At 43.7% G+C, this 18,366-nt stretch overlaps 2 protein-coding genes across 3 annotated transcripts in view; both read left to right on the forward strand.

Annotated features, from left to right (window-relative positions):
- The window catches only part of hipk3b (homeodomain interacting protein kinase 3b), a 33,574-nt gene extending 28,121 nt beyond the window's left edge, over positions 1–5,453 (forward strand). The window contains exons 9-17 of one of the 2 annotated variants that reach the window (XM_079294810.1): positions 19–131; positions 274–398; positions 700–867; positions 956–1,273; positions 1,366–1,512; positions 1,633–1,898; positions 2,206–2,257; positions 3,120–3,253; positions 3,928–5,453. In XM_079294810.1, the coding sequence (XP_079150936.1) occupies positions 19–131; positions 274–398; positions 700–867; positions 956–1,273; positions 1,366–1,512; positions 1,633–1,898; positions 2,206–2,257; positions 3,120–3,253; positions 3,928–4,439 (1,835 nt within the window). In that variant the 3' untranslated portion in view covers positions 4,440–5,453. The remainder of the gene's footprint in view (positions 1–18; positions 132–273; positions 399–699; positions 868–955; positions 1,274–1,365; positions 1,513–1,632; positions 1,899–2,205; positions 2,258–3,119; positions 3,254–3,927) is intronic. The other variant, XM_079294811.1, reaches the window with a different exon arrangement.
- A 4,789-nt stretch (positions 5,454–10,242) lies between these two features.
- kiaa1549lb (KIAA1549-like b) overlaps positions 10,243–18,366 on the forward strand; it is a gene marked incomplete at both ends in the record, with an annotated part of 50,326 nt that continues 42,202 nt past the window's right edge. The window contains one exon of the mRNA XM_079288399.1: positions 10,243–10,462. Coding sequence (XP_079144525.1) covers positions 10,243–10,462 — 220 coding nt within the window. The remainder of the gene's footprint in view (positions 10,463–18,366) is intronic.

The raw sequence follows: 18,366 nt of genomic DNA on the forward strand, positions 1-18,366 counted from the left end.
TGTCCATTGTCCCTGCAGGGATCCCCTCCAACACAGCTAAACCAGCAGGCTACTCTGTACGGATGGAGGGCTCTGTGCCTCTGGTCACTCAAGCACCTCCCATACAAATCAGAACTGGAGTCATCACACAGGTAAGGACTGATGGTAATACAGCTCAAAGAGCTTAGGATGAGATGGAGAGGCAGCTTGGCCTCATTAGTAAGTGTAGATCAGGCAAGCTGATAAAAGCATCTCCGAGTGCAAAATTAGCGTTGCTTCTCTGAACTTCAACAGGCCTGGTCCAACCGTGCACAGCAGATCTTGGTGCCCACTTGGCAGCAGGTGACATCAGGGCCTCCACCACCAACCACTTTGGGATCTGACACTGTGGCCGGCTCACAAAGATTGGGTGACTGGGGGTAAGCAATTTGTTTCTCTTTTTGATAAATCATCCCTGTCCGTTCTTGATATGTTCTATATAGTTCCAATATGTAGTATTATCTAAAACAATATTTATTAGTGCTTTATTACCTTTTAGTTGTAATCTACACCCTTTGGGAATGGCTGTACTGCTCTGATACAGCACGGTTTGCTCCCCTGAATAATAATGATCGATGAGTCATACAATTCCCTTTGGCACTCTTGACCGAGACTATTTTGTTGGTAATGGTGCTAAAAGGCTTTTGGCTCAATTTGCAATGTTCTGTTTCCTTAATGCAGGAAAGTGCGTCCCCATGGTAACCATTACAGCTCCATGATTGCACACTCTCAGCCATTCTTAACCAACCAAATGACCATGTCCACCCACCAGCCAATCAACATAGGCATTGCACATGTGGTGTGGCCACAGCCGGCTGCCAACAAGAGATCCAAGCCTTGCGTGAACAGGTATGGCAAGTGTTGCAACTAGAACGCACAGACGTGCACTTAAAAAGAGGTTCTTCCATTCTGAAAGTGACTCGTCTTCCTTCAATAGGGGCAGCAACTTCTCCCAAAACACATACGTCCAAAATATAGCATGCCAGTCCCCAAAGATGGCCGATACAGCAAAGAATGTGCAGCAGGTAGAAGCCAGATTCCCAGAAGAAGGGCGTACTGCCGGAGAGGAGCAAGGAACCGAGCGGGTGGAGGTGGAGAACTGCTGCAAAGTGGAACCAGACTGTGAGGAGCTTTCGGTTTCACAGGAGCAGCAGCGGCAGGCCATGGTGATCTCTGACGTAGCGAGTCCGACCGTTAGCGTCATCAGTATCAGCAGCGACGAAGAGGAGAGCGCACAAAGACACTCGATGGGGGAGTGAGTGCTCACCATCAGGTTCCTTCCAAACAATATTTCAAATTTTTCTTTTGTACAAGTGTCTTATTTGATTTGACTCTCTCTGCACACAGGTGTAAGGGTAGTGCAGCTTGTGAGGCGTGTCAGAGCACCGTCAGTATGGAGAGAGTCTGCTCCCTGAGCAGTCCAGACAGCACGCTCAGCACCAGCTCTTCAGCCTCGGCCCAGTCCAGCACCTCACCCTGCAAACACCCCAACAGGTACGACCAATAGAACCAATGGAAGCAATACAACCAATGGAACCCATTCAAACAGCTCTTACAGATGTTCCTCCTGGTTCTACTTTATAACTTCCCTCCTCATTGGTTCCCCTCTTGCAGTATGTCAGACGACGAGCAGGAGAGCGGCTGTGACACGGTGGACAGCTCGCCCGCCTCGGACGCCTCCGACGGCCATAGCAACAGTCCCTTCGCACGGCAACGCTTCATCGCCGACGGCAACCAGAACCGCCAGCCCCGCGTTGCGTGCGTTGCCCCGGAGACCGAGCCCAGCAAGCCGACAGTTCGTACCGTCGTGGTGCCGCCGATGAGAGCGCAGAACAACAACAATTACTACCCGACTGTCAGCGACATGTATGGCAACACAGGTAAAACTGGACATGTGAAGCATCGTTAACACGAATATACATTCAGCGTGTTGCGTATTTAAGACCTACACATGTATATTAGGAGTCTGAAATTCGTGCTTTGTTGTACCTAAGAGCTGTTGAAAGTGACCAGTGTATTGAACCCAGGTTATCTCTAAATGATCATATGAATGACGCAGGCGACAGGGACACCGTTTCCTCTGCACACTCGGTTGCTTTGTGTCTGCAGTACGCTCTGAAGACTAGTGCATGAGTAGGTCGTGGTAGCTCAAAGATCCAGTCACCACTGCTGCTGTCTGCTCCACAGGTCACATGGTCTGGGATTACGCTGTCTTTGTAGACCACAGAGGTTCTCACAGGTGATTATGGGTGACCTGCCCTGAAGTATCTGCTCTGAACTCTGGAGTGGATATTTGTTTGCCTCCTTAATCTGGCTCCAGACTGACTGAGTGCCCCTGTACCTGTGTGGATGTGCACTTTTTAAAGCTACATAAGACATGCGTAATTTCCCCACAATGTGTAATGTCTTGAATGAAATATTGGATGTTAAGCAGAGAACATGAACAGATCTGGTTGTCATAAACGGATAAATGCTTGATAAATGTTTCTTTCTGGAGTTACGCATGCCTGTATGTAAGCTTTATTAACGGCTGTGCTCTCAGCACCTGAGTGCATTTAAAAGCTACCTCTTTATAGGTATTTTAAAGTAGAGGGTTCAACTGTAAATCCTCAGAGAAAATCATGCAGTCATATTGCCTTTCATGTCAAAGGACCCCCCCCTACCCACTATTTCAACTAAAGCCCCACATAAAAGGGCACAGTTTGCTATTCTAGTGCTACCAGGTGTATTTATAGCTGACGGTCTGACCCCACTGTAAGCTCTATGAACAAGCTTAGTTTGCAACTCCTCCCAGATCTCCCCCCCCCCCCCCCCCCCCCCAAACACAGCTACGGTATTTATAATCACCTAGCTCGCATTAAGAAGACAAATGTCGCTGTGTTTAAAGGTTTGGATCTGATCAAACACGGCTGAAATCACTGATAAGCCTCCTGTCACAAATGTTGCCATTTCTGCAGCAGTAGTTGGATCCCTGGTTGCTTTTCTTGTGTCTTTTGCCTGCCCCTTATTTACATTATGATTTTGAGAGTGGGTCACCAAATTGCCTGCATTAACGCATCATCTCCGCCCCTGTGTGTTTCTCCGTCCTACCTCACTCTTAGAGTCTTCATGCCAGTACCAAGGGCGAGGCTTTCCTGGGCGACATCATCGCCAGTCCACTCCCCTCCTCAACAGGCCGCAGAAGATCACCCCTGCATTCCAGCCCCAGCAACAGCAGCCTATAGGCTTTGGGCAGGTGAGCGCATGGCAGTCGCATACATTTTATTACATTGTCATGTCAAGTCATGGTATCCTCTATCTGCCCTTAATCTGGAATGTGAAGAAGCTGGCAAACTGTACCAGGAAGTGCAAGTTCTGAAGTGTACTACTCTGTACATTTAAGTGATAAAAAGCACATGTGACTACACTCTGTACATTTAAGTGATAAAAAGCACATGTGACTACACTCTGTACATTTAAGTGATAAAAAGCACATGTGACTACACTCTGTACATTTAAGTGATAAAAAGCACATTTAAATTGCAACTATTTCCTTTTTTATAGCAGAGCAGCAGCCAGGAGCACACATCATACTGTAAATTGAACTTAATTCATCTGCCACAGTAGCTTTGGTCGCTAACAAATCATCCAGCTTTGCTCTAAATGACTCACAGTTGGAGGGTGTACATTTGGAACTGGGAAGGACTTTTACTGTACTGCTGCTAACTTGTGTATTGCCAGTAAGTCAAAGATAATTAATATGATATTCTAAGAGTGTACACACAAATTAAGATGAGATGAATGTCAGGATTGTTAATGACTGATTAAAGACGTGCAAAAATGTGGAAACGGCAGCATCTAGTGGCTCACGAAGACTAACTCTGTCGATGAAGATGGTGAATCTTATCAGCCAGGTGTTCTCTCTCTCAGGTGCAGCATTTCGGTTCCTGCCACCAGGAATGGAATGGCAACTTTGCCCATCGGAGGCCACAGGCCTATATTCCTCCTACCATGCATGGGCACACATTCACCCTGTCCCACAGCAGCCCAAACCACGCTACGGGCCCCCACCCCCACCTTGGGGGCCACCCGCACACCCAGCCCACCTTACTGTCCTACCCCCAGTCTGGTCCTCTGGTTACGGCGGCCCCCGTGGCCCACCTCCTGGCTTCCCCTGTAGCCTCCCGCCCCATCCTCCAGCCCACCTACAGCATCTCCCACCCGGCAGGCATCGTGCATCAGGTCACAGTGGGCATCAACCCCCGAATGCTGCCCTCCCCCACCTTGCACCCCCAGGGCCAATTCAAGCCCCTCTTTCCCCCGCACTCCTACATTGCCTCGCCCGCCTACGCCAGTTTCCCTCTCAGCCCCACCAAAATAAACCAGTACCCTTACATCTGAGCACGGCTGCCCAGGTACCCTTTATACCACCTGAGGGCTAAGTGAGCAGGGTGAAATCTATCGTAGACCACAACATGGTTCTCATTTCCAAAACCATGGCACAACCACAGAGAAAGCAAGCTATTTTTTTGAATCTTGTAGACTTGTGTGTAATTGAACTTCAAGCTTTAAAAAAACAAAAAAAAAGGAAAAAAGAGTTTCAATAATGGAGATGATTTGGGAAAACATTAAGAAGGAAATAATGTATGTATGATTGAATGAACGAATGAATGAGTAGTTAAACTCACACTTAATGTGTATTTTGCACATTTGATATATATCTTTGCATTGGATCTTCTTCGAATACTCCTCAAACAGGTAAAATAATTGGGGTGGTGTTGAATAGTTAGACTTTGCACCCCTGATCCCAGCTATTTTTCTATATTGCCTTCTTACGTGTGCAAGACACATCCATCTTTGTAAAGCCATCCCAGTCTCTAGGTCTAGATTGACGGATTCACAAGTTGTCCACTGTGTATGTTGTACTGCGTTTGAAGTATTTGTACCTTTTTCGGTGTCTTTTGGTGTTAGCAATGTCAAGTCAATTTAACCGATTTTATATAGGGTTGTTCCTCACGCTGCATGTGGTCTTGCATGAGCAAAAATGTAAACGGAAAGATGCATAGACGTTGCTCTTATTGTTGGTGTCACAGGACTCGCTGCATTGTACAACTGTCCCCAGCCATAGTGCCTTACATATTTGAGGTTTGTTAATGTTACTACTTATATATATATATATATGTATGACTATATACATGAATATTAATGTCTGGACTGCGGCACTTGAAATTCCAATCAGTCGATGCATCCTGTGTGTGAGTATATATATATATACACTCGGTGTATATGTCCATGCATAGCCTGCATGGATGTGATGTATCGCGGATAGCGGTGCTTATCTTTTGGAGTCTGTGTATATTTCAGTGTGTAGTGAGTTACTTTTCTGTTCTTTCAAGAAGAACAGCATGCTTTGCTGTTGCGAATGCTTACTGTTTCATTAAAAACGTGTTTTTTTTTTTCTTTCTTCATTCTCCCCTTTCCCCGAATGAACGAGTGTACAAAGTGCAAGTACTGAGTATTGCTTAATATCTGATAATCACTTTCTATTTAGTGAAACTATTATTACAAACAGTATTTGTACTGTTCGATGAGACTGCAATACAATCTAAATAGTCGTTGGTTTTGTTTTTGTCTTTGTCTTCGTGTTTTCATTTTGAGTGTTTTCACTTTGTTTCTTAGATGTGGTGGGCATGGCTTTGACTAGGTAAGAAAAATAATGCAAATTAATTCACGGTATGGAATTTTCTAAGCCCGAGCAAACATGCAGTATTCGATATATACACACATATATATGGACATATATTATAGAGCTAGACTATTTAGTACAGATGTTTGATACGGTGTGAGTTAATTGTGTGCAATTCTCTCATTTATGCATGTGTGACAAAGTTAACTTTTTCCCTTTACATTACACCATTTGTTGAAGGCTTGAGGCTTATCGGTGTCGACTGCTTATTTTATACATTCCGTCAGGGAGGATATATACACACATATATATATGATGGTAGCACCAGTCTGTCTATATATATATATATATATATATATATATATATATATATATATATATATATATATATATATATATATATATTTTATCTGTTTGTTTTACTAGTTAAGCGTGTATTTTTTGTGTCTTTTATTTTCAAATGAAGTTGCTTGTGCAGCACCAAAGACTGTAATTCATTTCCTGAGCAAGGTAGCTATTCTGTTTGCATAGACCTCCGTCATGCTGTCGTTGTAGAATGGGGTGGAAAAAAACAAAAATAGTATTTAACAAAAAAAAACTAAACGGCAGAGGTTTTGTCTAGCTCATTGGGCAATTAATAAGTCGTGTCATTTCTTTCTTGAATGTATCATAGATAAGCTGCTATATGATGATTGCCACTTCGATAGCTGTGAAATTAGGTGATTTCTCTGCGTTTAAACCTGGTGTTGCTATTTTTTTGTATAGGTCCCTAATTATCTGAAATAGAAGTGGTTTTGATTTTTGTGTTTTGCGTTCATATTTGGAGTGTCATTGTAACTACTGTATTGCTGATGATGAACATTAGTTGCATTTGTTGTTTCTCGGGGTGTGTTTTTTGCATCAGTATTTTATCCTTATTAACCTTTTGGGCTCATCACTGCATAATGATGTATCGATGTAACTTAATTTTGTATGTTTTCATGTTGGTGTTTTGTACGCATCTGAAGTTGTAGCTTGCAGGATGGATTTAACTTTTTCATTGCACGTATACACGGTATACTACCAGCATACTCTCTTCTGTGTTACAAGAGCACTGTGAGATGCCAGAAAAATACCCACAAAATATTATGTTCATTGAGTAGCTTCTGTCATGTTTCCATCAATTACACACTCAGCACTAAGCACTCACACAGGGGTGAGGTTAGGGGGGGGGGGGGGGGGGGGGTTATAATGTCTGTCCAAAAACAAATTAGCCCAATGTATCTGTTCCAAAATAATGCTCAACAACTCGTTTTACTGTTTAATTGATTTGAACAAATCGTTATTGCGACCTTTTTAACTGTTCAATGTTCTATCTGGCTGGAATATCAGTCCCAGTTTGTTATTCTAAACTGCCTTGTGTTCGGATCGCTCTCCCCTTGATGAGTGTCTCATATCAAAATTATGTTTTGTCGACGCAAAACTGTGCTCATTGTTGTGCGTTCCTTGATGAAATTGAGACAGTGTGCGCAGCACTGCGTATGTGCCTTGAGCTTCAGAAAGTGAGAATTCAAGATGGTGATTCCTCCCCGCGTATTTGATGAGGAAGGCATGGAATCCGCTAACAGTCCGTTACCGTATAGAGTAGGCAGTCTTTCAACGGCCACAAGACCAGGAATAAAACTAACAAACACAAAATAGGACTTCATCACAATGTCATTCCAGGGACTTGTACTCCTCTGATCAGCTTGTAGACACGACCGAGGAGATGTACATGGTGGTGGTGCGCCTCTTGTTTCAGATAGCTGCCACCAAAGCCCCTGTGATAACACACACACACACTTTGAAAGATATGACACTCAACAGTCTTTCGATAGTCACTCTGGCTAAACAGTAGATGCAATACTTTACATTGTGCGGTCATTGCACCACCAAGTGTTCTTAGATAATCTCCATGCTTTACATTACCTTGCATGTACACCCAAGTTGCTTCACTATGTTCTGCCTAGAAGCTGTCTGCTCAGAGCAGCTTTTCCATCGTGCAAGTCGAGGCAGAGTGGGAGTGACCGGAGCAAAGTTGACAACACTGGCCTTTTAAAACAAATCAGACGAGCCGTGCTTTACATCCAGTCTTGTCTGGATGTTGTTGTTTTTTTTCCTGTGTTCTGGATGGAAAATTGCTCCGTCGAGGAGATTATTGTAGTTTGTCTGCACGGCCTGTCATGAGCTCAAGATGTAAACACTTGCATTGATATGCTTGTATGTATTTTGATAGCTTTCTGCTCACCTTGTACGCTTTACTGATCATACTCGAGTATCATTTGTGGGAAAGAAAGCTCATGACAACAAGGCATGAACTTGGCAGATTCGTGCTTGAAATAGTTCCCCAATTATAAGCATGTGAAATGTAATCTGTGTTTTGATTCCTCCAAAGGTATTCACCAGCAATGCGCCTGCATAAACTCTCCCATACTTGTTAGGAAAGGAATGGATGCAAGAGGAGAGAAATCTTAAAACTCTTAATTTTCCACACGATTGACACCTTGGGTTTATGGATATGTTGTTTATTGTTTTTTTGTTGGAGGATTCCTGTAACATTTAACAGATAAAAGTTGTTTGTAAAATTACTACAATTAAAGGTATGACTTTGATATCATAAAACAAATCCTCTGCTGCGGTATTATCCTTTTAGAGATGTTAATTCAGGGTCTGTATTAGTCTAAATGTACTACTGTGTTACTCTATGATTTGATTTGATGAGGTTTGATTTACTTAAGCTCTTGTTTTTCTGGTAATCTATCAATTTCAGAGTTAATTCACACCAAGTTATGGAATCATCCGTTTTAGATTGTTCATCAAATAGAAATCTGAGCTGTTACCGTTTCAATACCTGTATACTTTTGTGGCTTTGTTTTTTTCGTTTTTGTTTCATTTAGCTTTTTTATTTCATGCTACACTAGTTTGCCATGTAGCAATTGCACTGTGCAATATTTACAGTATGAGGACTGGGAAAACTAACTATGGATGTGATGTCTCTTTACAGTTTGCGATAGTGTTTCCTCTCTAGTTCTCAGTGATTTAGGTGTGACCAAGCCTTCTCTACTTTGTCACATTAAGCGGGTTTTCCAGGTGACTCTTTTGGTGACTGTCATAATAAGACTATGGTGTATTATTGTTGAGATTCACTTTGAATTAAAAAAAAATTCTATCGATGCAGCTCTTTTTGACTTGGTCTATTCTTTCCCCCCGTAACCGTATTAACTCAGGTGCTGACTGATCATATTGCAACTCGTCCACCACATTCACAAACTGCTGGTTAGTACTCATGAGAACATGAGAGGGTCTGCAGCTGATTTTATTCTGACAGAAACATTTGGGCGTTTATTGATCAATCCCTTTGTCTATGAAATCTCAGAAAATGCCCCAAATAATGTTGCAGTTGAAATGATACAGATGGCAGCAATGAATGATAAACAGTGAAAAGCAGCAAACCTCACATTTGAGAAACAGGAACCAGAGAATATTTAGTATTTTTTTGTTGAATTAAATATTTTAAAGATGAATTGATCAACAAAATAATTTTTCTGCCAATCGAATAATGCTTCACAGAAAAATAAATGGAAATTTGAACACTTTAATGCCACAATTTCATTTATAACTGTGCAAACCACGTCTGCTGATAGAGATGTTTTGCATAAACATAAAGCTCCAGAACCGCTGCGTCACTGACAAGTTCTCAAATGAGTGAGATAGATGATCTAAAGCTTACACCAAAAGTCAAGATTGTTCACAAAAGACGTTGTTTGTGGGGAATTCTTGTCAAATGTAGTTTGTCTTTCTTTCTACATCACCTACAATTTCCATTAGCCCACCAATGCACAGTTTCTGGGTCAGTGCTGACATCTGGTGGATGTAAGGACCTACTACACAATCGCATATTCATGTGGCAGTGAAGGACACATCGAAGGCCTTAGTGGAGATAAATACAACTATAATGAATACAGGGCCAAGGCCTAGTCCACCTGCATGCGTGAACAAGAATAATAATCCATAAATGTATCCTGCTCCACATGGAGTGGTGCCCGGCTTCATTCACCCAGCAGAGGTCGTCCTACAGACCGCGCGCCTCCACTTTCTCCCGACAATTAACAGCAGAAAGGATAATTCGCTCCGTTTGACTGTAAATCAAAGACCCAGCAGCTTCTATAGCCTTAAATCTGCGGCTGAACGTCCCCCGAGCAAAACCCCAAATGCCTGTAATCCATCTTGCGCAGGTCTGTACGAGCAGCAGCTAAATGTCAAACCTTTGGCCAAGTGTGCGCGCCTCCCTGCGCCACTCGGTGATGATGGGTGGACCGAGCGGAGCGGAGCGATAGGGCGGATTTCTAAATTTCCCTTCAACGCCGCTTCACCCCCACTCCCCCCTCCCCCCCACCACCAACCCCCCCCCCGCCGCCTCCTCCAGCCCTGGACACCACGACGAGACCGCGGGAACCGCTGTGTGTTTCCCCCCGTTCACGCACGAGGATTGATCCAATGTATTATTTACGACCGAAACTTCAGCAACTTATCCACTGGATATGGCTCCCGGTTTGAAGGGTGGGCGGGCAGGTCACCCCGTAGTGGCCGGAGCCGGACGAGCGGACCCCGGCCGGCGCACGGCGCGGAGGACGGATGCCGGAGGAGAAGCGAGGTGTTCGAGGACCAGGCGGCGAGCCGGAGCAGCGGGGATGCTCGCGAACTGTCTACTGTCTGCGGGCATGCTTTCACTTCTTGTCCGGTGCGCTGTGTCCGCAGAGGGTAAGCACACCGCCGAGGTGTCTGCTGCAACACATGCATTAGCCTGTGTCACAACTACGTTGCGAGTGATATGAGTTGGGAACATATATCGGGGGGGGGGGGGGGGGGGGGGGGGGGGAATGGGTCTTTTGTTTCAAACAGACAGCGTTTTGTAATCCGCACATTTCATGCTGCCGGGTGCAGGATTCACGTACAGGCTTTATTGATGGCTCAATAGGTTGCTTCATTTTAGGAAGAAAAGAAAAAAACGTGGTCCATGCATCTTTAAGCTCTGTGCATCCGCTGTGACATGCAGAGAGAAGGCTGCTGTTGCATTGGAATTTGCGCAGTCGGGGAGAATGTCCAAACGGCTATTATTCAGGATCCATTCCCCTTTACTGACCGCACTGGATTATCTGTGGTGTGAGCGATGGTGCTGATGCTGGATGGGGCAGGTTTTGCTTGTATGTGATGTAACTCTGGTACCCACTAATCTTTCCACCTGAGCCTGACGCCAGTCAACTCTTGTCTCTCTGATCACATTGCACTGCACATACCTTGCACCTCTGCTTCTCCTCCGCAGCCGGACTCACGATGAGCTGTCTCGACCCTCAACTTTGTCTCATCGAAACTTCACTTCCCATTTGTTCTGCAATGGGCATTTTCTTTTGATTTTGGTTGCATTCCTATGAGAGAGAGAGGTCACTAAACGTTGTTGCTCTGTGTAATAAGCTCAGGGGAGTTTTAATCAGGGACTGTAATGCAGTCACAGGACAGTCGGTGTTTCAGAGCATCTGGGTCAGCACTAATGACACACACACTGGAGCTCGCTGCAGGTCCGTGTGTCTCTGGCGGTGTGAGAGGCAGCTGGAGTAAGATTGGCCGACATAGCTGCCCTTCAACCATGAACGCTCGGAGAGAAGGCTCGACTGCAAAAGACAATTAGTCTCTGCCGGTGCACTGCTGTGGCCCCCCCCCCCCACCCCTCATGTGACTATTTACACCACTTCAGCGTGGATGGCTTTAGAACCACTCTAGCACTGGTAACAACAGAACAAAACAAGTGTTAAGTGTGTGTATCTAACAGCTTGCCCCATCACCTCCCTCCAGTCTGCAAACTGTGATGTTGTGGCTGAAATCTCACCTCTGCTGATGCACTGCTACAGTAGCAGCGTCTCCTCCTCCTCCCCCCCTTCTCACAGTCAGCACATCGATTCTTAAACACATGAGCCCAGCAGCAGCGGCAGGGCAGCACCTGTGCTATACGTTACATATTTGGTGAGAGAGGCATAGGAGTACTTTTAGTATTCACCAGGACAGAGACGAGACACAATGACCCGTGCACTTAGTATGTTGTGTTTTGTGTAGACACACTGAACGTGAGATTCTGTGGCCTTGTCAACTGGTTGTCTGAATGTTCACATGAGTCTGTATGCTGTCTTTCGGTGGTGATACTGGTTTGAAATAGAGTATGTACTATAGATAGTTCAGTAATGATTTGAATGTAATTTCTGCCAAATCTTCTCCTTCCATGGTTCCCAATGGATCTTTAATGGGGATATATTATTCATTGCATTATGTATGCACCCATTCCGATGCACTGGATCGGTATTGCGCAGATACTGACCTTATTAAGCTGATAAAGTATTGATTATGATGTGACTGATGCACATTAAAGACTATTTCTCTATCGACGCTTATGTGCCGCCTCCACCAGGGACGTTCATTCAGTGACGGTGGGCCACTGATTCAGGTTTTAGGGTCACATTTACCTCTGGCTAATATAAAAATATTCCAATTTTGCAGTGAGTTATGCATATAGTATTTCAAATTTGGGGAAAAAGAGAGCAAGAGAATTGGATTGATACTTAGGGATAACAATAAATATACCGTAATGATGACCAGAAGGCCTTCTTCTAATGTGGACCACACATCAAAATGTGCCTGTGGGTGGGGACAATCACATTTCAGTGCTGTCCGATGTCCATCATGTTGAACTTTCGGTTGACTTCGGGCTTAACCAAATGACCACGATGGACAATAAATCAGAAATGATGAATAATACATTAGAAAGTTGAAGTTTACACTGCTTCTCCATGTCTCTTCACAATGTCATTAAAACACAGTCAGGCATTGACTGTATTTGTGTGTGTGTGTGTGTGTAAGGTTTTAGTGAATGAAAAACATCCTGACTCACAGCTTCCTCTCCTTAATGTGTGAAGCCCATACAACATGTGGTTACTATGGGAACGCCAATTTTAGTCCAACAATAACCCTTTCCCGCTCTTAAACCCTTCATCGGTCGGCAGTGTGCAGGGTGCAGGGTAGGGTGCAGGGTGCAGGGTAGGGTGCAGGGTGCAGGGTGCAGGGTGCAGGGTAGGGTGCAGGGTGCAGGGTGCAGGGTGCAGGGTAGGGTGCAGGGTGCAGGGTGCAGGGTTCAGGGTGCAGGGTGCAGGGTAGGGTGCAGGGTGCAGGGTAGGGTGCAGGGTGCAGGGTGCAGGGTAGGGTGCAGGGTGCAGGGTGCAGGGTGCAGGGTAGGGTGCAGTGTGCAGGGTGCAGGGTGCAGGGTGCAGGGTGCAGGGTAGGGTGCAGGGTAGGGTGCAGGGTGCAGGGTGCAGGGTGCAGGGTAGGGTGCAGGGTGCAGGGTGCAGGGTGCAGGGTAGGGTGCAGGGTGCAGGGTTCAGGGTGCAGGGTGCAGGGTAGGGTGCAGGGTAGGGTGCAGGGTGCAGGGTGCAGGGTGCAGGGTGCAGGGTAGGTTGAGTGTCTTCAGCAATGTGGCTGCAAAGATGAGGCTTTTTCATGCAGTTAGATTGATCTTTAATGCACTTGCAGGACTTCTTGTCTTGTTTATGGCTTTCTTATTACCGGAGCTGATTGAATTATGCCCAGCAGCAGCATGAAGACGCACCAGACGAGCGACACAAGCAAAGGCACCTTTGGTCCTTCCACAACCCAAACGACTTTCTTCTGACGTCGGCTGTGTTTACTGCTACGACCACAGCCCGTCCACTGCCTACGAGTGCTGACGGGGTTAACGCCACAGACCTCTTGCTGTATGAGATGCAATCCCTGAGCTGTTGTCAGTCATCACTTTCTGCTCAGAAATTCATTGAAAAAGAGAACCAACAGTACGATTCAAAGCCTTTTCCTATTTGCAATGCAGTCTGGGGCGTTTAGCCATAAAATGACTGTTAACAGTTGAACAAGGAGCTGCACATCACAACATTCTCTGTTGTTGGCCTCTGTTTCTTGTGGTTCAGTATCTTGCCCTTTTTCTGTCCCTCTGCCTATTCGCCTTTTTTAAAAGGCTGTCACAGTGGTTAATGTTAAAATGACTTCCAGAAATTGGGTTTAAAAAAACAACAACAATGACTCACCCATTGGTCTGATGACCTGTCTGCGTGAGCTCTGGGTTTCCAGAAGCAAGCCGAGGACACGATTTCCCTGTTTATTTGCCCCCTTTCACCTCAGTGCAGTGATTTAATGGACGGCAGGCCATTCTGTTGTGGGTAAAGCAGGTCAGGAGGGCTGAAGATGTATGGGCGTGTGTGTGGTGTGTGTGGCACAGTCAAGATAGATGGTGTCTCCTCAGGTGAAGCTTCAGCTGAGTCTTTCATTTGATTTACTTTCAGGTATGATGCAAACATTTGTCTTTGTAAACGAACAGACTGAGATATCAAATTGAAAAGTAAACTCACTGACAGCCATCTGTTTTCTGTTGTATGTTATGCTGACGTTTTGACATGGAGGCCGCGTGAGTTCTGTTCTATATTATAATGTCATATACATACATATATATATATATATATATATATATATGTGACATATATAACTATGTATGTGTTTGTATTGGCAGGGGAAAAGAACATTAATTGTTATCCATCTCAACTGTGACTTTCTCACAGGGCTCTTTTGTTTCTGTTCTTGTCAGATCTTGAAGAAGTCAAAAGGTTTGCAGTCTCTTCTCCTTCACTGCTGTAAACAAAGCAGGAAGCACTAATAAAACACATAGATGTAATGAAATGACAGCACTGAACTATACAAGGGATAATGCTAGGCAGATGGTCCAAGATACTAATTAGAAGCCTGTTTGGCAATCAGGGAATATTGTGTGTGTGTGTGTGTGTGTGTGTGTGTGTGTGTGTGTGTGTGTGTGTGTGTGTGTGTGTGTGTGTGTGTGTGTGTGTGTGTGTGTGTGTGTGTGTGTGTGTGTGTGTGTGTGTGTGTGTGTGTGTGTGTGTGTGTCCCTCCAGTATCTCTCTGTACCTTTGCGCCTCTCTGTTTCTTTCGTCTGTCTCTGTGTCTCTGTGTGTGTGTTTTGGCTGTTTGGTGCAGGTTGATGGTAGACAAAGACTTGGCTCTGCTGCTGCTTGAGAAGGGACAGCAGGCGATTTATGGGTACACACTGTATAATACACCACACTGCTCCTCACAAGGCCGCCCTTCATCACGCCACAGCACACCACGGCAGAAGGCAGCATTGAAGGCCTGATTCTCTGCGGAATTTAGGAATGTACAATAAGAATTTTATAATGCTTTTTTTGCATCTAATGAATTCCTCAAAAAGACTGACCGAAATATCCGATGTATAAAGGCAGTAATTGTCAGAAGCTGTAAGATCTGTCGGTTTGAAAGTGTAAATCCACTGAAATAAAACAATATCAAAATGCAGCTACCCGATAACCAACCTGGTGAACGTCACTTTTTCTTAACTCGTGTCTAAAGATCACTGAAGCCATGGAAGACACACCACATGAACCAAACCATGATATTAATCTCGTGTTTACAGGTCCTGCAATCATTTCCCCGACAGGTGTTTTCAGTCATCCAGGCTGACGATGTTTCTGCTCAGGTTGAAGGTGGGCATAGCTACACTGGATGTCACCAGACTTCATGTAGTAAGGATGATAAGGGTGTTATATGTCTCATCCTTATGCTCGGGTTACGCTCCAACAGGGATGTGTAGCGCATTTAAAAGTTCTTTAACATTGTATTTAAAGTGTAATTTATAGGACATGGCTTTATAAGCTTTAAGGGCCTTGACTCTGGTGTTTTTTGTCATGTTTGATCGAGTGTCATTCTCTGTCATTTTGAGTGATTTCATGGGAAAAGTCTCATAACAGCTAAATCCTCACTGGAATTTTTCTGGGAAGGTTTTGGAAAATGATCTCTAGAAAAAAGTGGGAACCCTGTTTTGTAGATTGCAACCTCTATAATAATGGTATTTTTAATATTTTCAACCTATAAGAGGTTCTATAGGATATAGTTCCTGGCAAAGGCGCTTGAAAATATAATCCTTTCCCCACATTACAGTGTAACATGTGGGTTTACAAGTAAGTTGTGTCTTATTCGTGCCTATAACCAGCATTTGTTTCTACGCACTAAATCTTTGGCTGTAAAAAAATAAATATCTTTGGCTAAAATGAGCTAAAAGGCTGTTTAGAGTGTCAGAGTTTGTAGGTTTTTCACTGCAGCAACCTCTTTCACATGACATGTAGTCCTCTGAGTCAATGATAATGTAGAACATACCAATGAATGGTACATTGTTAGTCTGTGATCTCTTTTTTCAGCGTGAGAATTCTCATGACCACAACGATCAGAGCATTTTTTATATTGTCATGTAAATGTAAGTATGGCCCTCTTTTGTGGGCTCTAATTGGATTGTATAGAAATCGGGACTTGTCGGCAAAATTCATTGTCTATCGACTTACAATAGAATCGCACCGTGATGATATGTTGAGTTTATGTGTAACGTGAAGTTGTTCTCTTCTGATATAATGCATCTGTTCATTCATCACCGACGAGATTTATCATTACAGTTTGTTTGCAATATTACATGCAATTTCCTGCCATGTAGTTATACCAAATTATCAAAACCAGATACATGTCCAATATTGTAAAATTAGTTTCATAAAGTATTCATGGCAACCAACAGCATCAGTCGTAGACACAACTTATTCAGCAGACCCCATGTAGCGTCCCCCAGCTCCAGGTCAAGAGTATACTGGGGAGGGCTAAGCTGAACTCGGAGAGCATTAAAGGAAATGATCAACCGTTTTAGAAGCCTATCTTATTAATCAGTCATCGAGCTGTCTTAGGAATTTAAAGATGGTCTGCTGTACTGACAGGATAGAAGTGGTTTTAGTGCTTATACTTACTTTTATTACATTTGGAGGTCATTTGAATGACTTGCACAAACTAATTAAGGGTATGTTGTCAAACTGATATTTTAATACAGATAATTCCTGATAATGTGTCTTACATTTTCAATCATGCACTGTACTCTGTACTTTTTTTCCAAAGCAGTTTTTAAGAGGAAGATGATAAGTAAGAGGAAAATGTTCATGCAGCTACCCACACACACACACGCACGCACGCACACCCACAAACACACTCAAAAACACTCATTAATGCACTCACCTTTCTGCACATTTATAAATCTTTACCATGAAGCATTTGGTTGATTTATGTCCTTAAGTGCGCTGAAGTCACACCTCTTAAAATAAGACTGGCTGTTCCCCACAGGCTAATTCATTACTGGGATAATCCAGGTTTGTGCTTCCACTACCGCTGGAGAGCCAACCCTTTGCATTCACAAGTCCTTTACACATGCTCCTGCTCGTAGCAAATGTCTATAAAAGCCTTTGCGTTTGGATAACTTATCTGTCCTCAGAGACTGTCCCCGCAAGTGCAAATTCATGTGTACATTTGTAGGATTTGTGTCACACTTTGTCACTTTGTCCCTTTTATTAACTGCTGCAGAGAGGGAGCCTATCGTGTGTTGTAATATTAAACAGTTTTGAATTATTACGCTATAATTTGTCTCTTAAAGGATAACTTCTGCATTTCCCAACCTGGACCACATTTTCTTGTGTCTAAGTGACTATTGGGGAAAACTATTTTTGAAATTGGTCCAGTATTGAGGGAGTGCGCTGCAGAAGGCAGCGGCTCTCCCTCAATACCGTCCAATTTAAAAAAAATACTTGTCCCGATTACTCACATAGACACATGGGAAAATAGGGTCCAGATTGAAAAATACCAAAGTTACCCTTTAACATGGAGTGTATTACGTCAATATATTTGAAGTTGAAATACAGCACGGCACAAGACCTGACATATTGCACAGGAGCCCTAAAGATCAATAGTTAAATTATAACAATGAATGTTTCTCATCTAGCATGCAAACCAAATTAACATTTTTTTTCTGCACAATATCAGTGAAATGCAATTTAGAGAGTGTGTGTGTTTCTGACTCAGTGTCACTATGTGCCCCGGGAAGGTCAACAGCGTGTCCGTAGGCTTGGATGACGGCACCTCATGGTCGTATACTCATACATCTCATTCATGAATTGATTCTTCACCTATGGAGACGGGCCTCTGCTTGACAGTGGTCATCATTCCGAGTCATGGATGGCACCCATTAAGTTGTGTGTGCTAAACATTGTCTAGGCAGGGGTAGGGAGATGCAGATGCTTAAATTGCTAGAATGACAGAATATCCAATTAAAGAAGTAAATGTGTAAGGACAGAGGACAACGTATGGAGCTTAGGGTGGATACAAACAGGCAGATAGATACTCTTTGGAGTAAGAGGCAGACATCCACTCACTAGTGAAAAATTAAGAAGAGTTTTAATGTCTAAAACTGCATCAAACAAAATCAAGGCACTTTATCTTGTTTGCTTGTTTTTTTAATCTTATAAATATTAATCACACAAGACAAAAAAATAGATTGAGAGCACAGGGAAAATGTTTAATTCTTTATAGTTATTTCCATTTTCTATGTCAGTTTCCAGAAAAGGAACACTGAAAAATGCATCTTACCTTTTTATGCATACACTTTAATTCATCCGAGACGTGAGAAACGTCCCCATTTTTGACATGTACTGATCTGTCCTGTTTCTCATTCTGAAAGAAGCCCGCTCAAA

This window comes from Melanostigma gelatinosum (genome assembly GCF_949748355.1).
Source record: "Melanostigma gelatinosum genome assembly, chromosome: 2".
NCBI lineage: Eukaryota > Metazoa > Chordata > Actinopteri > Perciformes > Zoarcidae > Melanostigma > Melanostigma gelatinosum.